The sequence below is a fragment of the Heteronotia binoei genome, chromosome 2, assembly GCF_032191835.1.
Source record: "Heteronotia binoei isolate CCM8104 ecotype False Entrance Well chromosome 2, APGP_CSIRO_Hbin_v1, whole genome shotgun sequence".
Lineage (NCBI taxonomy): Eukaryota > Metazoa > Chordata > Lepidosauria > Squamata > Gekkonidae > Heteronotia > Heteronotia binoei.
In genome coordinates, this window is record NC_083224.1 from 201,192,114 (window position 1) to 201,217,390 (window position 25,277).

Sequence of the window (25,277 nt, forward strand, 5' to 3'; positions counted from 1 at the left end):
CAGAAAATGACCCCCACACACACAGCTGTCGCACAATCTTTTCCGGGGACCGACCCAATGCACCTCAAAAACAGCAAAGTGGTGTGCTCTAGAAGTCTTCCACAAGCTAGATGATACCGTTTGTGAAGCAGTCCTCAAACCGTTGTCAAGGGAAGTACCCACAGCAGCCTGATGACAGCATTGTGAGTCAATTGGTGAGAACTCCTGAGTTGGCAGGGGAGGAAAGGAGAGAGAAGCTTGCTATGATGACCGTCCTAGCCCCATTCCCTCACTCAGACGCAGGATTTTCCCTCCATTCTTTCCCTGGCTGAGTAGCCCCTTTATTTTCTTATTTTCTGAAGATATACGGCTGTCCCATCCTTTCATTTTATTGCATTTTGATGCTGGCTTATGCCAGGGTAAGCGGCCCCATAGTGCAGAATGGTAAAGCAGCAGTACTGCAGTACTGTGGTCTGAACTCTCTGCTCACGACCTGAGTTCAATTCCGGCAGAAGCTGGATTCAGGTAGCCGGCCCAATGTTGACTCAGCCTTCCATCCTTCCGAGGTCGGTAAAATGAGTACCCAGCTTGCTGGGGGGAAAGCAGAGAAGACTGGGGAAGGCAATGACAAACCACCAGGTAAAAAGTCTGCCGTGAAAATCTTCTGAAAGCAACGTCAACCCAGAGTCGGAAACGACTGGTGCTTGCACAGGGGACCTTTCCATGTCAGGGTCTTGAGGAAAAAGATAAGATCACTCTCTTTGACGCAAACGTCTAAAAATGGCACACAAGCGCTCTTCAAAACATTAAAAAAACACGCCGAGGGGAGAAGGTCTGGTGAAATCAGGGGTAAAATGTCTGAGGTGAATTATAACTCTGAAGTGACTTCTTATAATCACAAATACCAGTTCAAATGTGAGAACTCTTAAACTTTTCATAAAGTCTTAGACAGGGTGTCAAACATGCAGTTTGGGGGCTGAATCAGGTCCCCAGAGGGCTTCTATCAGGCTCCCAAGCAACTGGCTGTCATCTGCTTCATCTCCCTATCTCTTGCTTCCTTCTGCATAACAGCTTGCTTTGCAAGGCTTGCTCAATCACACAGGAGCTACAGAGCAAAACCTCGATTTTCTCCATTGGTTGAGGCTTCCCCCTCTCCTGATCCCCTGGAGAGGGAAGGAAAGAGCCAGAGCTTCCTTCACTCAGTTCCCCGGATCCCATGGGAGAGATACAAAGAAAACACCCTTAAGACCCAAAAGTGCTAATGTTTTAAGCATGTTTTTTAAAAAAATCTTTAGTTGTGTTTGTGTCCTTTAAAAAGTTAATATCTCTGCTATCTAATTTTAAACAGGTACACACATGGCCCAGCCTGTCTCAACAAGGTCAGATCCAGCTCTCATAACAAGAGTTCAACACCCCTGTCTTAGAATATCTGAGATAAGAGGCTTTGATTTCAGTGTTTCTTGAACAGACTGGTTCACTTTAACTGACTTTTTCAAGTTTCAGAAGGTAGGGATACACTACCAGGTCCCAAATTCCAGGGATCCCTCCACTATTTGAGCTATCTCCCTTTCCAACAGGGCAAACTAGAAGCTCTGTCCTTTCTCCTGACCTGAATCGGGGTCTTCACCAATCCTCCCTCTTCTCCTTGCTGACCGTCCCAGCCCTCAGTCAGCATGAAACTGTTCTCAGTCAGAGCTAAACTTTCCAGTCAGGGCTAAACTCACACTGGTGAAACTCTTCAACACTCAGTCCCCAAATCTTCCTGCTCAAATGATGCTAACTAGGGATTCCAGCCTCCAGGTAGCACCTGAAGATACCCAGAATTATAGCTCATCTCCAGACCACAGAGGTCAGTTCCCCTAGAAAAAAATGGATGCTTTGGAGGTCAGCTTCTATGGCATTGTATCCCACTGAGGCCCCAGACTCCATCTCCAAATCTCCAGGAGTTTCCCAACTTGGATCTGGCAACCAAGCACTAGCCAATCAAATCCTTTTGAGCAGCCTGTTACTCAAAGCTCTCCAGTTCTGTGAAGCATTAACCCTCCAGAGTTTGTCACATATTTGCACAGCATGTATGTGCTTTTACAGCACAGTGCATCACACTTGTGCTCCTGGTTATTTTGGTGTAGTGGTTAAGTGCGTGGACTCTTATCTGGGAGAACCGGGTTTGATTCCCCACTCCTCCACTTGCAGCTGCTGGAATGGCCCTGGGTCAGCCATAGCTATCGCAGTTGTCCTTGAAAGGGTAGCTGCTGGGAGAGCTCTCTCAGCCCCACCCACCTCACAGGGTGTCTGTTGTGGGGGGAGAAGATTCAGGAGATTGTAAACCGCTCTGAGTCTCTGATTCAGAGAGAAAGCTGGGGTATAAATCTGCAGCCTTCTTCTTCTTACTAGAAATTTCATTGGTGTAGATCAAGATGGGTTACTGTGTTTATCTGCACCAGAGGAAAGGGGCAAGAGTCCAGTAGACTAACAAAACTTGTTGTTGTATGAGCTTTCTTGAGTCTTTATGGTGCTACTGGACTCTTGTTCTTTACCACTGCATGGCTGATGTAATGGTTTGAGTGCCAGACTAGCATTCGGGAGGTCCAGGTTTGACTCTCCGCTTGAGCCACCGATTGCTGCTGGGTGACCTTGGGCCAGTGACTCTGTCTCAGCCTAACCTGCCTCACGGGGTGGTTGTCGAGGATGAACTGGAAGAGAAGGCTGTAAGTTACTTTGGGTCCCTCCTGAGAAGAAATGTGAAGTATAAATAAAGTCATCTGCACCATAAAGGCAGGTGGTCAGCTGATGTGTGAACAAAACTGCTGGACTTGATAGGCCTCGGGTCTGATCCAGCAGTGCTCTTATGTCCTTTACACACAGACATATTAGTTCCATGATTCTCTTACATATTAGTTCTCCAAGCAGGAACTAGCCTATCAAACCGGGAAGGGAAAGGTTGATTTATCCCCCCCCACACACACTTTTTTCTAACAAGTATCTCTGCTACCTTGACCTAGTCTTCCATCTTCTGCTTTTGGCCATCAACACAGACTTTAGCCCTGGAATGTGACCCAGATTTGCCCTCACCACCTTCCTGCAAATCTATCAAGAGGCGTGGCCATGTCAGTCTCTCCGGAGCAGTAGAAAAGAGCAGGAGTCCAGCAAAACTTTTAACAAAATTGGAGGCAGTGTAGCTTTGGAGAGTCACTGCACATGGACCTGAAGAAGTGAGCAGTAAAGCTCAAAGCCTGTCACAAAATTTGTTGGTTTTTTAAGGTGCAGACTCTAGCACTTTTTTAACTGCTATCAGCTGCCCATCTTGATCCATTTGGAGAAGTGAGCAGTGGTGACTCAAGAAAACCTGTAAAAAAAAGGTAGTCCCCTGTGGAAGCACCAGTCGTTTCCGACTCTGGGGTGATGTTGCTTTCACAACGTTTTCACGGCAGACTTTTCACAGGGTGGTTTGCCATTGCCTTCCCCAGTCATCTACACTTTCCCCCCCAGCAAGCTGGGGACTAATTTTACCGACCTCAGAAGGATGAAAGGCTGAGTTAACCTGGAGCCGGCTACCTGAAAACCCAGCTTCCGCTGGGATCGAACTCAGGTCATGAACAGAGTTCAGCCTGCAGCTTTACCGCTCTGCGCCACGGGGCTCAATGCAAGAAAACCTGTTCCCGGTCACAAATTTTGTTAAGTGTTTTAAGGTGCTCCTGGACGTTTGCTCTTCTCTAGTGCTACAGACAGTTACCCACCTTGATCTACCTCCATGGAAGACGCATTTAGCGGCACAGAATGGAAATCCATCAACATTATGAAGAAACTTACACAGATACAAACATCAACCTTCATGAAAGGCGGGCTAGTATGGCTCCTGTTTTTAAAACAGCAGTGACTTGGCACCAGTGTTCCCTCTAAACTGAGTTAGCATGAGCTAGCTCAGATTTTTAGACTCCAGCTCGCACATTTTTGTCTTCGCTCAGGAAGGATGACCCCAGAGTACACTAATTTATGCAGGAGCTCACCACTTTAAGGCCACTAGCTCACAAAGTACAATTTTTGCTTACAAGACTCTGTGGCTTAGAGGGACCGTCGCTTGGCACCCATTAAGCATAACGCAACAGCACCAGTCTGTGCTTTGGGCCCAGTTCTGCTTCCACGCTGCCTGCTGCACTGTTGACATTTTACTACTGCCCCTTTCACAGGTAAAGCCAGAACCACAACTGGCTAAAAGAGTGGCAAACTGGAAAAGGTAAAAGCAGTCCCCTGTGCAAGCACCAGTCGTTTCTGAGGTGATGTTGCTTTCACAACGTTTTCACCTCAGACTTTTTATGCGGTGGTTTGCCATTGCCTTCCCCAGTCATCTACACTTTCCCCCCAGCAAGCTGAGGACTCCTTTTACCGACCTTGGAAGGATGGAAGGCTAAGTCAACCTGGAGCCAGCTACCTGAACCAGCTTCTGCTGGGATCGAACTCAGGTTGTGAGAAGGTGGCTCTGACTGCAGTACTGCAGCTTTACCACTCTGCACCACGGGGCTCTTTGGCAAACTGGACCCCGGGCTTTATTCCTAAAAGCCCACTTCAACAGCCTCAGGCTTTTGCTACCAGAGGAACAGGGAACCTGGTGCACAATCCCTTCGATTATTACCTTTAAATCCTTTTCTGCAAGTACCCCTTTTCCAAACTGCCTCATTCCATTTCAGGCATTTCAAAACTGTGCCTTGCTGGCACGTTGCAGGTACTTTAAGGAACACTTGGATCCAAACCACAAAGACGGATGACTTAACGGAAACCTCTTTGTTCTCACCAAACATGATTTAAACCTCCATGATGCTTTTAACATAAAGGGGAATTTGCTTGTGTTTTACAAAAAGATGAGAGAGAGGGCCCCCGTGCAGGTACTTTTGAAACATGATTAAGAAAGCTCACTGCTCTTAAAGCATTGAAGAGGTCTGCAGCAAAAGAAGCTAGGGCCTTCTTGGTGGCAGCACCAGAATTGCAGAATGCTCTCCCAGAGACCATAAGGACCCTGAGGGATCGCTCCACATTCCGCAGGGCCTGTAAGACCGAATTGTTTTGACAGGCCTTTGTTATCTAACCGGGAGAGAGCTGCCACCCGACATCGTATAGAGTACTAGGTGATCTCAGTCTGACAAGAACTCGCCTACATTGTATATTGTAGTGATACAGCACCGTGAAAAGGTTTTTAGAAAATTTAAAAATTGTAATTATATTTTATTGGTTTTTATTGATTTTTAACTTGTGAAAATGAATGTTGTTAGCTGCCCTGAGTCCGCCTGCGGAGAGGGTGGGATAGACATTTAATGTAATAATAATAATAATAATAATATTTTTCACTTCTCGTCTTCATGGAAATAAGAAGTAGAGAACGGAGAAAGCATTCCCCTGAGGTGGTGGTGAAGCAAGGCATGCCTGGAGTTCCAATGCAGTCTTTGAGCAGGGAAGGTGACCCGCGTTCAAGCCTAGGCTGACCTACTGCAAGCCCCGGGGCTCCTTGGTGTGATATGAGGATGGCAAAACGCTTTGGACAAAAAAAAGGAAAATGGAGACAAGTTTTGTGTTTCTAATCCAAATGTACTTCTCTTTATTCAAACCAGGGGTAAATTACTGGTTAGTGCAAAATGCACCCATTTTATTTTTTTAAAGTTTTTGCCTGAGGGAAATCGACATCTTCACAAGGCCTCCATTAACCCTTTAATGAAATCCACATCCCAAAAGGATTTTTTTTAAAGAACCTGAAGCCCAGATTGAAATGCTGTGCTTCAGAGGTGACACTGTGCCTTTCGAACAATTCTGCCCCTGTGCTGTTACCAGCTCAGAAACTGATAACAAAAAAAAGGAAAAAAAAGAAACACAACACACACAGTAGATTCCTCTTTTTTTTTTTTTTAAACTTCCAGAGTTTCTGGCCCAACCACACCAACGAAGGAGGCTGGAAGCTGACCCCCACTTGCATCTAAGCAGTGCTAACAGAAAACCCTGTGGTTTTTTTTCTTTTTTAAAATTAAAAATAAGCCAGCATACATAGTAGAAAAATTTCTCTTAAAAATCTCACAATCTGTAAATGTATATATTTTCTTCTTCTTCTTCTTTAAACATAAAGTTTACAATATATGGTAAAACAAAGGCTCAGGAAAAAAAATTTTCCAATCAAAAAATAGAGAAAGAAACCTGAAGTTTTTAATTAAAGCTGAAGACTTTTTAAAAACCCTGTAGTTTGAACCAGTGACACACTCTTTATTTGTGCTGATGGGTTAGAGAAAGGGGGGGAAATTAAAAACTGCAGTCCCAACATCACCCACAGCTTCGTTCTCAAAAGCTTCCTCCTTCCCCCAACACCCCCCCCCCCAGATGTTACATTTGTGGTTTGTTTTTTTCTTCCCTCCGGCAAATAGGTGATTGTCACAAGTTCAGAAGTCTAGGATTCCTGGGTTCAGCTGGTACCAGATATCCTGCTCTGGACAGAACTCCCTGATTTCTAGGCGGATGGTGCTAGCGGCGGTAGGGGTGAAAACCTTGAACGTTATGGTTCTGTCCGCGGCCAAAAGCACTGCCCCCTGCGGGCGGCCCACTTGAAGGTGGTACGGAAGGGCCTCCATAGGAGGGGGGCTGCTGGCTGGGATCGGAGAAGCCTTGTCCAAAACCACTCAAGTCTGGTCCGTACCCTAGAAAGAAAACAAAGGGGGGGTGGGGGAGATAGGGACTGAGCAACTCTTCCACTCAGAACTTCAAGCACAACACATCACATTTCTGCACAGTTCTATATTTGCACAAAGAGCCCTGGACCCTGGAGGCATTGGGCGCTACCTTCAGACTTTGTTCAGGTTCAAGAGGGGAGGGGGCAAAGGAGACTCCCGGGTTTTAACAGCTCATGTCTAACTTGAAACTCCTGCCCCAAAGCGTCCTTGTTTGCCAGGCTCTGATGAGAACAACTCTTCTGGTTTGACGCAATCTGATTGACCAACAAAAGCAGCCCCTCGCCCACCCACCCAGAACAGGAAGGGCTGCCCGCAACCAAAGTATAGTGCTGTGCATGGATCCCCCTCCCCAAACGAAAGTGAAAGAGCAGCAGAAAAGCTAGACTGGGGTTATTTTTCTATCTTGATAGCTAGTAACAGCAGTTTGCCTGCTCATGTCGAAAACTGCTGGTAGGCTGGCTTGTGGCAAGGGTAACTTGCCCTTCTGATCCCTCTTTGAACAGACATTCCCAGTGCACAAAAACTCAAGTAAGGCCCTTTGGATCGACCTGTGCAGCAGGATGTAGCAAGCTTTCAGCTGGCGCCAAACTCTTTGGGGGGCCTGGAAGCCTGAGCCAGGGGTCCATGATGGCCAAGACCGTTGGAGGTGCCAGCCAAGTATTTGTAGAAAGTGGGTGGGGCCAGATGGGGATTTTCCCAGCAAGCCTTCTGACTGGAGGTTTGATTGGCCGTGTCAATTTTCAAAAAATGGTGGCAGCTCCAAACACAGCACAAAGATCTTCGCTGTGTGACTGAAGGGAAGCTGCGGTGGCAGCGGCCATTTTGAGGCTGGCTCTGCCTCTTGTGGCAGCGGCCCTTTTGTGGCTAGCTCTGCCTCTTGTGGCAGCAGCCGTTTTCTGGCTGGCTCTGCCTCTTGTGGCAGCGGCCATTTTGTGGTTGGCTCTGCTTCTTGTGGCAGCGGCCATTTTGTGGCTGCACCCACCATGCTGTGTCAGGATTCCGAAGGTGCCCACAGGCTCAAGAAGGCTGGGACCCCTGCCCTAAACAGCCTCTTCTGAATGCTGAGACCCAGGGCTTTTTTTGAGCAGGTATGCAGTTCCAGCTGACTTGGCATCAGGGGGCATGGCCTAATATGCAAGTGAGTTTCTGCTGGGCTTTTTCTACAAAAAAAAGGCTTGCTGAGACCTACACAATTACTTTGGGCCAGGCTTCAAAGAGACCTTATAGCAGCAGAGTCTTTCACATACAGCTTAATGGCAGAAGATCTGTATGCAATCATGGCTCCTCTTCTGGGAACAGGGCCACCAGGCTTCCTGTTCACCTTTTTTTGTAGCAGGAACTTCTTTGCATATTAGGCCACACACCCCTTACGTAGCCAATCCTCCTGGAGCTTACAGCAGGCCCTGTTCTAAGAGCCCTGTAAGCTCTTGGAGGATTGGCTACATCAGGGATGTGTGGCCTAATATGCAAAGGAGTTCCTGCTACAAAAAAAACCCTGCCGAAAAGGAAGGCTGATCAAGTGACCTCTCCTATAGCAAGGAGACTACTTGCATGCAAAAGCATCAGCCAGCTCACTTGCACAGGGATTTCACTGGAACCAACTCAGTCATTTTTTTAGGGTCTCCACAATCAGGACAGAAGAGCTGGCGTGAAGGGGTTCGTTCCTGCCACTTGGAGGGCACGAAAACCCAAACAGAACTGGATTCAGACCAGTTCAGAAGCAGCGGCTCCAAAGTCGTCTAGGGACAGCAGTCGCCTAGAAGTTTGATTTCCCTGCGTTTGTTTTGTCCTCTCTCCTTTGGAAGTTCAATATAACTCAAATCTGCAGAACGGCTTGTCAGAATTTTATACCTGCATGCATCTATAATGCATTCTCCACATGGCATCTCCTGACCTCCCATCCATCCATCCATTTACGCACCGGCAGCTTAGTATGCATCTTAAGTTGTGTGAAAGGTTTCGAGAATGCAGATCTCTCTCTGCACTGCCTGGGCCATAAAGAACCTCAAGTCTGCTCCTCTCCCCATTTCAGCGGAAGGTGCCGCAAGAGAAGCCTACCTTTCCATTAACTTGGGAAACTATTCACTGCCGATTTGACCAACACACTGGTGGTATTATTAGCCAGTACTGCTCAGGGGAAACAGCAAGGCTGGGTACCTCTCCACCTCTAGAGGCGGCTCCCTACTATGGTTCAGCTACTTTTGACTGCTTGCAAGCAGCAAGCCAACTCCTTTCCCATCAAGCACATCAGAGAGAGAGACAGAGACAGAGAGACAAACAGACAGATAGGGAGGCAGAGACGGACGGAGACACTGGGTCTCTTCTTGAACCTACAACAGCAACCAGGAAAGAAAATTAACATATTCGCTAACATTATGGTGTCCATGCAAGCACACTGTTGTATGTGAAGTCCCCCTCCAACTCCCTTGCACAGGAATGCCACCCAGTGCCTCTGTTCCTTTTGGATAATTCTGCAGACGAGTGTCAAAAGAGAAACATGCACTAACGTCTGACCGTTGGACATAGCACTTCTCCTGCTACAGGAAGGGATGAAGGGATTCCAATCTGTTAGCTAGGTGCCCATAAATCTAGGGGTAATATTTAACCCACTGCAACAGAGGCAGCGGATATATTTTTAACCCCCCCCCAAAAAAACCCCCAAATATTTCCTTGTTGTGGTCCCCTGCCAGAGGAAGGCAGGGAGGGGCAAAAGTGCAGAAGCTCAGGGTTTTTTAGCACCCTCTCCCCATCTATCTCGGGTTGGCTTTAATTGCATACTTGTAAGTCAAATTTAGCTACTGACTCTTGCTGCTTCGGAAGCACTCCTCGTATTCTCCTCCTCCCCGCTTTAAGGTAAAATTTGGCTGACTCTTCCCATAGTCTATCTTAAGCAGCATCAGCAACGAACGCAGACCTCCCCAAACAGTTGTCTGCTGTTCCCCTTAAGGAGGCGGTCTCACATCTGGAGAAACGCCGTGCAGGGCTGCAGGAGTTGCTGTCCTTTCCGGGAGGGGAGAGGTTTAAGTGGCTCTTTCTACAGCCTACGTACGCCATGTTGTCTAAAGAGTTTGTTCCGGCTTTGTATTGTTTTTTTTCACCTGTCCATGCCTAACAACTAGTCAAGGTAAAAAAAAAAAGATGCCATCTCAGAAGCCACGTGGCACGCAAAAAGGCGCTGCAATTTAATACTCTTCCCTTCTCGGAGCGAGAACAGAGCAGGTGAACAGAGCAGAGAACAGAGCACATGGAATCCACTGCCACAGAAGGTGGTGGCGGCTGCAAGCATAGCCAGCTTCAAGAGGGGATTGGATAAAAATATGGAGCAGAGGTCCATCAGTGGCTATTAGCCACAGCATATTGTTGGAACTGTCTGGGGCAGTGATGCTCTGTACTCTTGGTGCTTGGGGGGGGGGGGAAGCGGAAGGGCTTCTAGCCCCACTTGTGAACCTCCGGATGGCACTTGGGGGGGGGGGGGAGTGTTGGACTGGATGGGCCATTCGCCTGATCCAACATGGCTTCTCTTATGTTCTCTCTTTTAGAGAAAAGCAACCACCAGCGAAGTCCACGGCAGTTATCTGACTCGATGCTGCTTTGCCTCTTCCAGGGTGTCGCTGCCCATCTCAGAGAGGAGCACTGCTTCCTCTCCACTGAGCGGCGCAAGAGAGCGCTGGGGTGGGGGGCGCGGAGGCAGGAAGCGAACTCTCATATCTACAGTATGTCCAGACAGAGCAGAAAGTGGGTAAGTGAGGACAGGAAACCTCAGCCCTTATTTGCTGGTACTGAACGCTATTAACAAACATCTGTTCGTGGCACAGGGAAGCAGAACTCTTTAAACAAGGGCCAGTGCCTGAACGCAAGAAGTCTCTAGCAGTGGGCAACCATCTCTCCCCGCCCCCCCCCCAGCTGTTAAGAGGGGAACCTGCAAGAAAAACAAAGTTACTCCTCCTCCCCCCTCCCCAATCCCTTCAACACACAGAGATTACAAGCAAGAGGATTTGGTGTAAAGAGGCTCCACCTACCTAGGGTAACTCACTTCTCAGCCTGACCATAAGTGTGTAAACAAAGAATTGGCCCGAAGCCTGAAGGGTCTTGAGAATAGGTACCCAGCCCTGGTAAGAAATGGAGGAAACCAGGGTGACTAAACCCCCAAGAGAGCCCTGGCACAAAACCTACAATTCTCTTGGAAAGGATGAGGGAGACTTACCCACAATGCAGTGCGTATGGTCACCCTAGCTGAAAGAGGACCGGCAGCACTTCGAAGACATTGCCCAAGGGTCTGTTTGGCACCAGAATCGTTTCAGCAATGTCTAACAAACCCCATTTAGAAATCTTAACAGCTATGCATCTTTAAAACATGCAGAATAGGAAAGGCAGCTCTGCCCATACGATACTGCTTCGCCCCAGATGAGTGACACGTAAAGCAAGAATTCTTTGCGACTCGTAGTACACAGTCTTAAATCAGCAGGCAGATAGATTTGGGCATTGAACTGGCCAAATCCTGAACCATTCTAATCCTAAGTATCGAGCCCCTCCAGTTCAAAGGGCGATCTAACTTCAGGTTTCTTGTAGCGCCATATCTTAAGGAGTTCAAGAAAGGCTTTGCAAATTTCTTTCTTAGGACGACATGCCAGGGAACAGGATTTAGCACACCGGATTTATTTTCTGCCTTCCCTCTGTATGTCCCTTAACAGGCATTCTGGGCAGCATCAGTACTAGCATCAGACTACAGGAAGTCCTGAAGGACAAACCTCCAAACAAAGTAAAACCTCTGCAGTCATTAGGGATGAGCCATGGAACCACAGCACCTTTAACACCAGAAGGAGGAAATGGACAAGGCAGGCACCTCCCCAAAGGCTTGTGGTCTCAGCATCATCTTGACCAGCACAGATAAGAACAATGCCTATAAAGCTCTTCTGGAAATCAGAGGCTTGTGTGGAGATGCAGCTTGCAATGCAAGTTGGTGGGTGGGCAGGAGAAAGAGAAGATTCCTTCCCTTAAAAAAACAAAGGCCCAATGCCACCTTAATGGCCAGCCACTCCTTTTTCTATCATTCCATCCTGTCCGGTTTCCTGAAGCTGGCTAAAGAACCTCTGTCATCAAACTGCTCAGATCAGTTTGATGGGTGGGCATAAAATAACAAGACAGCAAAGCAAACTTAACCGTCCAACAAACCTCCTCTATAGCATGCAGGAAATTTCAAAAACAGCCCTGCTCTGTGGTGCTTGGATTAGCAAAGCTTTCCGACACAGCGAGATTGAGAATACTCTTCTTCACCTCCTTCAACAGTTCAAGAGCTCACCTCAGACTTCCAGCCAGCCACCCCCATATGTTATAAGGAGTTTTGCTAACAGAAAATCTCTTTGAACAGCACAAAAATTTTAAAAAGGCATTCCACAGCCAGCAACATCACCTAAGTCAGCTGAGGGTTCTTCCGGTGCAAGAAGGCAGCCAGAAGACCTCACCCTGCAGGACCAATGTCCGACAACTCCTGTTTGGGGAAGGACAGCAAAGATCCTCTTTCTCTACTTCCCAGCAGCTCAACTATTCTGCCATTCACATTTCCAAACTGCTGCGGCTCTTCTTGCACTGTGATCACGAGAAGGCAGCCCAAGCACTCAAAACCTTGCCATGATGGACCTATGACGTCTTTCCCTATCTAGTCTGGGTTTTCCCCACAGAGAATCTTTCTGTCCCCTTCTCCTTACAGAGCAGTCTGGGTCTCTGGGAAGGAAGAACTTTAGAATAGCAGCAAGATTTAGCCTGGAGAGGAGGCGGCTGAGAGGTGATCTGATCACCATCTTCAAGTACTTGAAGGGCTGCCATACAGAGGATGGGGTGGAATTGTTTTCTGTGGCCCCAGAAGGTAGGATCAGAACTAATGGGTTGAAACTAAATCAAAAGGGTTTCCGGGTCAACATTAGGAAGAACTTCCTGGCCGTTAAGAGTGATTTCTCAGTGGAACAGGCTTCCTAGGGAGGTGGTGGGCTCTCTTTCCTTGGAGGTTTTTAAACACATGCTAGATGGCCATCTGATAGCAATGAGAATCCTATGAATTTAGGGGGAGGTATTTGTGAGTTTCCTGCATTGTGCAGGGGGTTGGACTAGATGACCCTGGAGGTCCCAACTCTATGATTCTATGATTTTAACTCTGGGGATTGCTGAGCAAGCAGGGGAGAGGAGAGGTCTCTGGGGAATCAATGGGTCCCAGCTATGTTACATTGGTCAAAAACAATTGGGGACCAGTAACTAAGATGCCACACATAGCCAATGAAAATGATTCCCACACTGCTTGGAGATGGATGATATGCATGCCCCCAGGGGCTCATACCCACCTTGCTTCCAATTAATGAGAGCGGAAAGCAAGTTCATTTTGCTCTGCCTCCCTTCCTGGAATGTCAAGCTAATTCATTACCATTCAAAATGCGCTCATTAGTATTGTGGATGATGCTGAACTGGAAGAGGCAGATAATACTTTGGAGCAGGGGTGGAATTCTAGCAGGAGCTCCTTTGCATATTAGGCCACACGTCCCTGAATGTAGCCAATCCTCCAAGAGCTTACAAGGCTCTTTTTTGTAAGCTCTTGGAGGATTGGCTACATCAGAGGGTGGGGCCTAATATGCAAATGAGCTCCTGCTAGAATTCCACCCCTGCTTCGAAGGATAGAAATAGGCTGCAGCTGGACTTGGATAGGATGGATTTTTTTGTGGGGGGGGGGGGGGCATGATGTCACATCTGACTTACGGCAGCTCCTGGTGAGGTTTTCAAGGCAAGAGCTGTTCATGGCTGGTTTGCCATTGCCTGCCTCCGCCTTGCGACCCTGGTAGTCTGAAGATCAGTGTTCCCTCTAAGCTGAGTTAGTGTGAGCTAGCTCAGATTTTTAGCCTCCAGCTCACACATTTTTGTCTTACCTCAGGAAAGATGACCCCAGAGCACACTAATTTATGCAGTAGTAGAAAAAATTAGATTTATATCCTGCCCTCCACTCCGAATCTCAGCGTGGCTCACAATCTCCTTTATCTCCCCCCCCCCCCGCCACAACAGACACCCTGTGAGGTGGGTGGGCCTGAGAGGGCTCTCCACAGCAGCTTTCAAGGACAACTCTGTGAGAACTATGGCTGACCCAAGGCCATTCCAACAGGTGCAAGTGGAGGAGTGGAGAAACAGATCCAGTTCTCCCAGATAAGAGTCTGCACACTTAACCATTACACCAAACTGGCTCTCAAAAAAATTTGCCTATTCCATCTCCCAGTTCCGAAAACCCATTTAATATATAGCCTTCAAATAGAGGACGTATCAGATATTAAACTGACATGAACAGATACCACACTTGATCTTAGCCAAAAGGCTGAGTAGCTCACAACTTTAATGCCAGCAGCTCACAAAGGAGAGTTTTAGGCTCACAAGGCTCTGCGGCTTAGAGGGAACATTGCTGATGACATTGGGCTAACCTGGGCTATCTAGGTGAGAGCGGGATGGAGGGCTGGGCCCAGACAAACAGAATGAAATAGAACAGGGAGAACTGTAAAGTGTAGCACAGGTAATGAAAATCAGTGATATAAACATTGGATGGGTGAAGCCAGGCTTGACAGTACAACCTGTGAAAAGAATCTGGGGATTTTAGTGGATCAAAGGCTTAACATAAGGCAGCAGTAGAAATGTTTACATGATTTTAAGCTGCATTATCAGAAGTGTATTTCAAGGTCATGGGTGATATTGGTACCAGCGGACACTGCTTTGGTTAGACCTCACCTGGGCTTTAGGAAGGACCAGTTTAGGAAGGACAATAAGCTGGAAAGAGTTCAGTGTAGGGCAACAAAGCTTGCGAGAGGTTCGGAGACCATGCCCTACCTAGGAAGAGAGGCTGAAGAAGCTGGGAATCCCCATGTTGGAGACGACATGCTTGCGAGGTAAAACGCCCAGCGCCTTCCAGTATCAAAGGAAGGGCATGCAGAGGATGGTGAGGACATGTTTTTGGTCATGTTGGATGGCTGTATTCAGACCAACAGATACAAATTGCAGCAAAGGACGTTCTGTCTAAATTTGAGGAAGAACGTCCTGACCGTATGGTGTGTTCGACACTGGAACAGGCTATCTTGGGAGATGGTGCATTCTTCACTGTCGGAGGTTTCGAAGTACCAACTGGATATCTACTCGTCTAGAATACTATAGTTGTAGTCCCTGTGTTGCTGAAAGGCTGATGACCCTGGGGGTCCCTTCCACCTCTGATATTAAATAAAGACATCCCCACCAGGGCTGTAGCCAGAAAATTTTATGGGGGGGAGAGAGAAAATTTTTGGGAGGGGGGGGGGCCCTGCCTGCCTGCCGTCTGAGGGCCACGATGGCAGCAACGTACCTATCCAGGGTGGTCTGCGAGAGCTCCTGAGGGGTGTGGAAAGAGGGGGGGCCTCCGACTGTCTGCCTCTTTGCTGGGCCAGGGCTGCCAGGGGAGTGGGGGGGGGGCAGGTGGAAGTGACCGAACGATCTGGGAGCGGATGAGCCCTGCCTCCCCTGCTCTACCCCAGCTAGTCTCACCAGAGGGCTGCTGGCTCCTGCCCACCTCCTCCTCCTTCCCTGCTGCTGCCAGGCAAGCCCCACCGCCGCCAGGCAAACCTCGCTACCACTGCTGCTGGGCAAGCCTCGCCGCCACCGCCGGGCAGGAGACGGGGCCTTAAAGATCGAAAAAGGGGTTTGATTTAAAGGGCCTGCCCCCCGTAGCTACAGGCCTGATTCCCACTAAAGTTTTTCCTGGGGCCCAATGAAGTCCTACAGGAAAAGCGCATGAATGCATTAGAGGAACCCTGACATAGATTCTCATACTTCCAAGGATAACATGGCCCTTCAAAATGCTTTGAACAATCAATGACTCCACAATGAGGCTGCAAGACAAATGCACTGCCGCACATGACATGACTGAACCGCAAAGAAATATGGAGGTGTAAAAAGATGGCGGCATAAACCCCTCCAGAAGCAAGCCTGCCCCCGAGCAGCAGAGGGCGAGGCCAGAAGCCGCCAGCTTAATCCCTGGGGCATCTCCTAGAGGATCAGGATATGACAGAATCAGCTACCAAGAGAGTGAGCTGGCAAAGGGATGACGTGTGCTTGGGCCTGGATCAAAGACAGTTTAAGGCAACTCCCACGACATTCAAAATATAACCATTAAAAAAAATCCGGTTTTGGATGCTGGGAATTCTCTGTGAAGGCCAAACAAGCCCACGTTTCGCAGTTACAATCCGCAGAAAGTTATGTGAACTTCCACTGGCCAACTCAGTTTGCAAATCAGTTCTCCTTCATTTGTTTCGATTCTGAAGACAAAACTATGAGTCATCTGTCCTTTTTACAAGCTCCTTTCTGGCCAGGAACACTGCCTCCAAGCTATTCAGTTAGTAGTCCACTCCCCCCACTCCAGTTCTTCAGGGTTAACAGCCACCTTTCAGCATCCCCCAAGCTGACCTAAATAGCAGCTGATGCTCTGTATGGTTTACCCTAAGTCTTCTCCCACAGATGGGTATTTCTGTTCCCAGAAGGCAGCCCTGCCAGGTTTGAAAAACTTGTTAAGGGTCAGCTTGCCCTCAACAGTGATGACCACCACAAGCCAACTATACCTATTCCAAGAAAACGCCTTTTCAAAGGTAGAGAGATGACAATCTCAGAAGGTGGATATTTTGGAAATCTTCTGCCGGAGAGCGGGGGGAACATTCTACAGTATCTTGCAGGCAACCCTGCCCCCCACCCTCTGGGCCCTTTTGAACAGTAAAAGGGAAGCAGGAAACGCTGGGAGGAGAGACCGAGACCAACAGATGCTACACCAAACACTTACCAAACTGACTATAGGGGAATTCTGGTTGGGCGGTTGGTGGCTTGCTCATGTCCTGAGTTGGCTGAGATGGTGGCGGTGGCGGTGGGAAAGCTAGTGGTGTCGCCCCAGGGGTGGCGGGTGGTGGAGGAACGCCAGGAGGGGCAAACTGGTCAGGTGGAGGAGGTGGAGCACCATATCCAAAGCCTGAGGGGGGAAACAGGAGAGGGAACATTCACTCCAGTGTAGAAAGGGGCTCCATACGGGAGGAGGGTCTACACTAAGCTACTTGTTCGGCCGAGGCTCAAGCAGGAAAGGGATGCCCTAGAGAGCCCTTCCCACTTCCCTGCCCTTTTTGCAGGCTCTGCTAGAGATTAGGAGAGCAAACGGGGGTCTGCGCGTGCCTGCGCCAACACGCACAGGGCGTCCTTGACCTGCAACAGTCAGGAAGACTTACTGAAGGGTGGAGGGGTGCCGTATCCCTGTGGGAAGCCCTGTGGAGGTGCGAATCCTCCGGGAGGTGTAGAGACGATGTATGAGGTAAACGGTGGTGGTGGCGGCGGCGCTCCTCGACCTGGAGGTGGGGGGCCATACCCACCTGGGGCAGAAAAGAAAAGCAAGAAACAGGAGTCAAAAACATAGAGGCTGGGGACTTCTAGGTCAGAATCAGCCCTTGAAGGACACTGCTTACTATATTGTGAACTAAACTTCTCAGAAATTCGCACTGATGAATTTTTTAAGAATTTTTGCGTCCAGCATGCCGTGATTCATTGCCTCCCCATCAGCACAAGCTGGGGGAAAACTTCTCTGGGAATTTTTTTTTTTTTTTGCATTGTCTTGGGGGACGGTTGCAGGAATGTATAGGATTATCGGGGAAGTGTCTCTCGAGAGTCATTTGGATGCACTTTTAAAGTGCCACAAACTTGCAGTGACGTTTTCTTTGGTAATGCAACCCAATTATTATGCAGTATTGTGTTCTCAATAAAAAGCAAGTGTTTAATGCCTCTCTACATTCTGCCCTCCCCACAAGCTGTTGACTGATCAACAAATCCCAGGCTGAGTACCTCCCCCCACCAAAAGGCAGGAGAGTAAGTTGAGGAAGTCAGAGTTCAAAGATCCCTGGGAACTGTAGTTCAAGATTGCTAGTGCATAATTCTTCACAGCTTCACAACGATCACAGCGCTGATCATTTGGCTTTGCAAAATTAACTCCAGCCCCAGGATCTTCAAGGCTCATAACACACTTACCGAGTGCTTGTCCTGCTGGTACCCACATACCTGAGGGGGAGAGAAGGAGAAGAGATCACATCAGGTTACTCTACCTACTTTGCTAACAAGTGTAGATGTTCTGCCACCTCACCGTCCTAGAGGACTGTGGGAATGCCAATGAATATTAAAGCCCACGGAGAAAGTTATTCACTTTATACACTACTATTCTGAAGCGAGGCATTCCAGCCCCATTGGTGGGCGAAGCCTCACTGGGTTTTTGAGATGGGCCTGCAGACTCAAAGGTAGAAGCCTTGTGTGAGATGCAGCGTCGAGCTCGAGTGAGAGATCAGGTCAAACGCCTGCAGCTCAAAAGGTTAAAGAGCAGCAAAAGTAAGTGACAGACACAAGTTTTAGGGTGTCCCCCTACACTCTCCATGTATCCAGAAAGTAACAACGGTTAAGCTGGGATCAGGAAGCAATTCTTCTCCAGGCCTGTTTGGGCAGGAATCCATGGAACAGGGGTCACTGTGTGTGTATGTGTGTGTGGGAGGTAATTTGTGAGTTTCCTGCATTGTGCAGGGGGTTGGACTAGATGACTCTGGAGATCCCTTCCAACCCTATGATTCTAAGTTTTCCTTTAAAGCTCTTTTAGGGCTTGAAGCATTGCTACAACCCATTTTCAGTACACCAACCAAGTTATATCCTACCACTCTGCTCAGCTAACGATGGCAGCTTTCTCCAATGCAAAGAATGACAGGACAAAACCCACTGCCCATCAACATTTCACAATGAACAGACAGTGCTTCTAGTAGCTATTGCATTATCCAGAATTGCTCCCTCCACATCATGGGGATTTGGTTAAGGTCACATCATGCAATGCAGACATAATTCTCTAACCAGACTGGGTTGTACCTACTTATAGGTATTTCAGTAGCAGAGTGTATAAACAAGTTAGATGCTGCCCCAACTATTTCTGCTTGTTGCTGGTGGGCAGACCGCAGATGCACACAAGGACGGGACATGGCCATGGCGTGTTCAGCTGCCTTGCTGGGAGATGGGCATGTGAGCCCAACTCCACCATCTGGGGAACAGGATCTCTGCCCCAAAGAAAGACTGAGCTGGACCAATAAGCAAAAGAAGTCAGTGGCCAGTCTGAAATCTAAAATGGGTGTTTTCAAAGCCCCCCACGGGGTCTGTCTGGAGAGGATCCCGCCATGGGCTGGAAAGAGGTACCTTGAGGCCCATAGCCTTGCTGCCAGGTAGGTGGGGGCTGCCCTGCCCAGCCGTTTGCAGCGCTTGGCATGATCCGGCTTCCCCACTGACTGGTGCCTGTCGGCCCTGGAGTCTGGCTTTTGCTATCCCGAGGCTCGGCCCGCTTCACCTCCACCTAAACAAAGAGACCAGGCACTCAGCGGGGAGATGCTGCAGGGTCAAACTGCCCCATTCTTCCCTTTCTCACACACCCGCAATTTACGCTTAAAAACTATATCTTAGCATCTTATAACTTACGGCTAAGTACTTAAAAATATATTAAACTCTTAATTAAGGACACTTTATTTCAAAAAGTAAATGTTTCTCAGGTACCGTGGCCATCAGAGCCAGCCATTCCAAGACTCTTTGTTTCATGTGAAGTTTGGGCAAAGACAGACCTTCTCTGCAAGATCTGTCTTCCATGGAAAGAAGCTGTTCTACTTTCATTCTGGTTTAGCAGCAGTGACAACTGCTTCAAGAATTTGCATTCTTGATTAATAGCTCTTAACAGCTTGTGTTTCAGGGTAAATGTTTTCACAGGTAAAAAGGCTCCAGGTAAAAGATCGTGGGTGAAAGAAGGTGCTTTAGTCAGACCTTTTCTCATGGTGGTTTAATTGAAGAAAGCTATGGAAGTGAGGACTGAAATCCACCACGTCTAAAATTGCAATTTCCGCTCCGTTCATACCTGAGAAACACACGTTTGGTTTTCTTTCTCTTTTTCTTTTTTTAAAAAATCAGTTTTTTAAAAACTTAACTGTCTTTTAAAAAAAATTTAAAAGTCTAATGGAAGAGAGAGACTTACCTTCCCCAGGCTAAGGCTTAAAGAACCTCAATTAACTCAAACAATGTCAGAAGGAATGGATGTGATAAGAGAACCTTACATTACATCTAACAAAAAAGTAAACAAACATGCAGGTAATAAAAAAAATGGACAGTTGAGTCAATAAGAAGCAAAACCTTCATACTGTGTTAAGTTCCGGGGGGGGGGCGGGGGGGGAGAGTTATTTTGCAAATAACGGGAGACATTTCCTTCAACTGAACACACCCCAGTGCTCCAAGGCCAATAAGACTGCCTGGTCTATTTAAATTGAGCTTTTCATCCAGTAACGCACTTTGCTCATGAACCATACAGCTTTTCTTCTAAATCCGTTCAATTAAAGCTTGCAATAATTTAGTTTGTCTCAGCTACACGTAACCAAATGAAGCAGATTTGCCTCTGAAGAGTCCAGGGGACAGTCCAAAGACACACAGGGGGCAGCGAGCCCGCTGGACCTGAGCCGGCTCGAATCTAGGAGATGCCTGAATGGGAGACCATCGATGCCCCTGAGCTCTTGAGAGGAAAGGTGCAGCAGCGATGTAATAAATACACAGCTGCACAGGCAAAGTTCGTAAGACTTGGGTGTCCCCAGTCACTCCCAAACACCCTCTGCGCAGGCAACTCAACAGTTTTTATTGATCTGAAAGACTGATGGAGGCCAAGAGAACAAGGAGGACACACCTGCTCAAAGCAAGGAGCCCTCGTGTGCTCAAGCAACCTGGCTGCTATTTAAAAAAACAAAGCCAATTTTTCTTTTGCACTGTCTTAATTACTTTCAAGTAAAAAAAATTAAGACTCTGATTCAAAATTAAAAAGAAATAATATTAAAAAAGAAAATCCCCTTTTCTCCCTGTACCCTAAATATCTTTTTTTTTTTTTAAAAGAAAATTATGGCTCCAAAAGCTGCTTTGTTTCAGAAATTCCCCAGATGGTGGCAGTGTTTTAGAAAGTGTGACATTCATTGCCAAGGGGATGAGACATTCAATGATGCCAATTTGGATTCCACCCTAGTAAACAGAACACCCAGACAGCCAGCATCAGAACACCTTTGGGCCAAGAGCAGTTTCGAGAGGCTGCAGCAATACTCTTTAAACAAGATTCTGCTTCATCTCCCCTTAAGACTGGCTGAAATATTATGGCACCCAGCTGATGTTGCAATTTGGGGTGACTTCTGTGCCAAAAAAGCCAAAGGCCATTCCACACTCAACTGCAATAAGGTCTATGGAGGTGCTTATCTGAAACTGACACGTCATGATCTTGTTCCAAGATGTTCTGAAGCCCCCACCATGTGCATCCTGTTACTTTAAAAGGCAGCTCTCCTGGGTATTCAGAACTAGTGCCAACAGCAACGGAGGGCAATTTCGCTGCAGAATACCACCAGATAAACAAGGGTTCTAAGTTCCTAACATGGTGGAATATTCACCTAAGTTACACTGACCACTCCAATATTAACTGGAACCTCCTAGGAGGTATTCTCCAGAGGATCTGGGGGACTTGTTACATTCTCTTTTTATTTTTGAAAATCAAGTTTATAGTGCCCGTTGCTGTAAAATTAGCAGACTGTTGAGAGGCTCTAATCAGGAGAAACTGAGGGAAGAAAACTCAAATGCGGTGGGGGCAGGACTCGATTCTGCATACCCATCTTTCGGTAGAAAATTAAGCCGTAAACTCTTTCAACGTTCCCATGGCATTTAACTCTCCTGTGTCAGCGGTCATAATGTTTGCACCATGCAAAACTGGATGGTTGCAAGCATGCTGGTTTTGAGCCAGGATTCCCCACAGTCCCCTCCACTTTCCTTTTGCAGAAGCTGGGGCAATTTCAAGGCAGAGGTTGCTTTGTGGAACTACTCAGGCCCCCTCCTCCCCCTCTTCCAGCTTGCTTCCTCAGAGGAAACCTCTGCCCCGAGGTGAGCAGCTTCATCAGAGGGTGAGGAGAAAGGCGGAGCCCTCGCACCCGTCACGCCTCTTAAGTGCTGACAACACAGTATGAAGACGACAACAACCAAAGGTCACTTAACTGTACTGTGGTTAAAAAAAAAATACTATTAGCTATAAAAGACCGTGTGGATTCGTATCAAAGTCTCACAGTAAGTGACCCAATTTTTTTTTTGTTTAAAACCGTTCCTTCAGGATGCTCTGTCAAGTTTATTCAAATTTAACCTTCCCTCAAAGGCCGCTGTAAACATGCAGCCTTCTTGGTCTCTGCCCCGCCCCGCCCCTCGGGTCCCACCCCAGAATACGGAACACACATCTGAAGGAGCAGTAATGGGAAACTGAGCCTTCGGCAACGTGGAGATTTCACTGGCGTTTCAGAAGAACTTTCTACCCCTGCCCCTTCAAGTCGACTTCTCTACTTGCCTCCTGTGTGCACGTGCGGGTCGGGAGAGGGAGGTGGTGTGCTGCTGAACACAAAGTATGTATAAACGAGACTGAACACCACTTGCTTTTGTTCACACAGAGGCAGCCACACAAATGGACACATTAGAAAGGCTATGCCAAACCAGTGTTCTATACATTTCCTTTACATTTAAGTCCGATTTTCAAATTTCAGGGAGGCCTTTTGGTACTTTTTGTTGAGATACTGATGGATTTTGCACAGGGTATGGAAAGGGGTCCATCCTATCATGGCAGTTCCTAGTTGGGCACAGCAGCCATCAGCTCTATCAGGTGTGACTTTTGCCCGGTTCTCGCACAAAACAATTGTGCGCCCAAACAAGTGCCCAGCCCTCTTTCTGCTGCTGCACACTGGCAAGGGAAGAGAGATGGTGGTGCAAGTAAGCATGTCTGCTGACGGTGAGAAGGCTTCCACAGAGCCTGGAAACACAGTTTGGGCCTTCTTAGTCTTCGGAAGGATTGTTCCTTATCCATGGACAGGCAGAAAATGAATGGTCTATTAAGCTAAAGCAGACTCATGAGAAGTTTTTGGCTTTATCTTGGAGGATTCTTTTCCCTTCAGTCCTTTCCAGCCAACATTACCCCTGCCCCAAACTACCGGGTCATATTTGCCAGCCAAATTGCCAGTTGCCCCAAGCCTCAGCTTTGTCTTAAGGTAAAATAAAACTACAACTACACACTTTTTTGCCCATGATGTCGTGAAAATGCATGTTGACAGCCTGGTCCACTGATTGTTCGTCCTCGAAAGTAATAAATCCAAAACCTAGCCAACGACGAAGAGTGAATCAAGGTAGCAGGGTGTTGTGACACAAAACAGGATGATGAACAGTATTAGGGGCGGACCAAGGGTTCGAGCGAGGGTTTCAGGAGACAGGGAGGGGGCAGAAGCCCCAAATCCAATCAGCTGGAAAGGGTGCACTTGGCGGTTGGAGAGGCACTGTCAGGGGTGTGACCAAATACATACCAGGGGCCTTAAGCCTTCCTTGTGCCTTGGCCATTAATGTTCAAAGAAACCAAAACTAACTCCAAAGCAGGATCTGTGCAGAACAGCAGAACTTTTACACCACTGAATGCTACAGAGCTCTGTTGGTTGATGCAAACACACATACACCCCACGCCAAGGCAACTTTTCTTTTCAGTTAAATGTAGAGGTTGATGACATTAAGGGAACATGGTGCCGGGGCTGGATGCTACATTCTGAAACCCAAGATTTCTCCCTTGGTTTGCATTTTGCTTTGCAGCTAGTGCTGACAGCAGCCATTTATTGCTCTAAAGCGTTCAACAGAAAAAAAAAAAAAAAGATACAGTCTCTGTAACAGTTAGTGTCTCTCTAAGCTTACCCAACAGGATTGGGTAAGCCCATGGAGCCTTATCATAGAGAAGATTCATATTTTAAAAGACACAAAGATACAGGCCAAAACAGATTGCAGCAAGTAAAAATTCTGCTTTCGGCAACAAGAGTAAGAAACAAATTAAAACAAACAAAAAAAGATGGATTGGAGGGGGATGACTTTTAAAAAGAACCTCTTGCATGCAAGAGGGCTGGCAGTATAAACAAAGTTGTTAAGTCTGTAACGGCCAAAAGAACAGTCTTTTTGTTTGAACACAAACGATCTGAAGGAGGGAGGAATTTCTAGCGAAAGATGAGCGCTTCTGCATCTGAACAATGCGAAGGTATTAGGAAAGATTTCATTTCAAAGCATCTAGGGGTGGGGGTGGGCAGGAAGCCCTCAAGAAAACGTTTCCTGATTGGCCTTTCCAGAAGGAGCTCATTTTCTTCTTCAACGTAACAGGGAAAGGGGGTGGTGGTAAGAAACCAGGTTTTCAAAAAAGGGGAAAAAAGCACCAAAACTTATATAAGATGTGAGAACCCGCTTTTAAAAATGTCTGTCTTTCAAAGAGAAAAGGGGGGGGAAAAAGAGTATGAAACAACTTAATAGAATGTTTTTTAAAGGTCTACATAGAGATTTAAAAAGCAGTCATAGATCTACGCATCAGTTTCCAAGTTGTCTAAAAACAAGTCCATATGCAATTGCCGTCTACATGCCATGTGTTGAAAACACTGGTAAGAGTTCTAAGGTCTTCCATCCATTTTAAGGTTCTAGCTGGTTGGGCTAAGCAGAAAGTAAGATTGGCTTCATGCAGTATTTCATGGGAAGCAAGAGCAGTCATCAAAGAGTGATGGAAACCCAGAAGCTGCTGTAGCTGCTGGGAACTGAAAAAGGCTCTGAGATAAACTGGAGGAATTCTAAAAATTTGATGGTGATTGGGGAGAATGGGGTTGGTGAAGGTGGTTTATGATTCCTTGGTTATAGAGGATAGCTGTCTATCTGAGAAACACTGCATGATTCAGGAGAGCATTTTTAAAAACTGTTACCCATTGGTACTAACTGGTCTTTAACAGGAAGCCAGCAATGAATATGGTGTAAAAAGGCTTACAAGAGACTGAAATGCAAAAGGCAAAACCATCTGCAGAGTAAAAAAGCAGCCGGTTTTTGTGAGAATTCAAATATAATACTTCTTTGAGTATGCTCATCGGCAATACGTAGCTACTCTTTGAGGAAGATGCCAGTGAGGGGGATTGGGCAAGTCGCCTTGGCCGCGTCTGGTGTCCTGGAAACATTCACGGAAGCTGCTGGCAGGGCAGAGCTTCCCCAACCACACTGCTCTTTGCCCTCAAACTCCCCTTCTCAGGTTGGAACACTGCCCCGGAAGCCAAAGGTCCTGCAGGATGAGGGCGAGGCCTTCAATAACTATAGGGAAATCATGAAAAATAATCTCTCTTGTGGCCTACATCTCTGGCACTGTGATGTGTTCTGCTTGCTAGATTTTGATGGGACCTTTGAGAAACGACGACTACTTGGACCAACTTTTTCTGTGAATTATTCCACTGGATCAGCCCCATGATTTGCTGCCTGCTAGCTTGTGCCTGACCTGAGATAGCTCAAGCTAACCTGGTGAGACTCTGGAAGCTAAGCGGGGTTGGCCCAGGTTTGTATTTGGAACTCCGGAGTCGTGACACAGAGACAGGCAATGGGAGAACACCTCTGAGCGTCTCCAGCCTGGAAAACCCCACAGGATCACAAGTCAGCTGCAACTCGATAGAAAAATGATAACAAAACCCTGTCCTCTAC

General features: G+C 47.4%; 1 protein-coding gene and 1 pseudogene across 6 annotated transcripts in view; both read right to left on the bottom strand.

Annotated features, from left to right (window-relative positions):
• Positions 1-5,535: 5,535 nt before the first annotated feature.
• Positions 5,536-25,277, bottom strand: part of DAZAP1 (DAZ associated protein 1) — a 54,414-nt gene continuing 34,672 nt past the window's right edge. For 2 of the 6 annotated variants that reach the window (XM_060232846.1, XM_060232849.1), the window contains exons 7-12: positions 22,824-22,906; positions 18,915-19,068; positions 17,721-17,750; positions 16,931-17,071; positions 16,498-16,680; positions 5,536-6,647 (exon numbers count right to left, since the gene is read on the bottom strand). In XM_060232846.1, the coding sequence (XP_060088829.1) occupies positions 6,475-6,647; positions 16,498-16,680; positions 16,931-17,071; positions 17,721-17,750; positions 18,915-19,068; positions 22,824-22,906 (764 nt within the window). In that variant the 3' untranslated portion in view covers positions 5,536-6,474. Of the gene's footprint in view, positions 6,648-10,699; positions 10,790-16,497; positions 16,681-16,930; positions 17,072-17,720; positions 17,751-18,914; positions 19,069-22,823; positions 22,907-25,277 lie in introns of all 6 variants that reach the window. The other 4 variants (XM_060232851.1, XM_060232852.1, XM_060232850.1 and 1 more) reach the window with 3 other exon arrangements.
• Positions 13,831-14,037, bottom strand: LOC132567837 (U2 spliceosomal RNA; annotated as a pseudogene).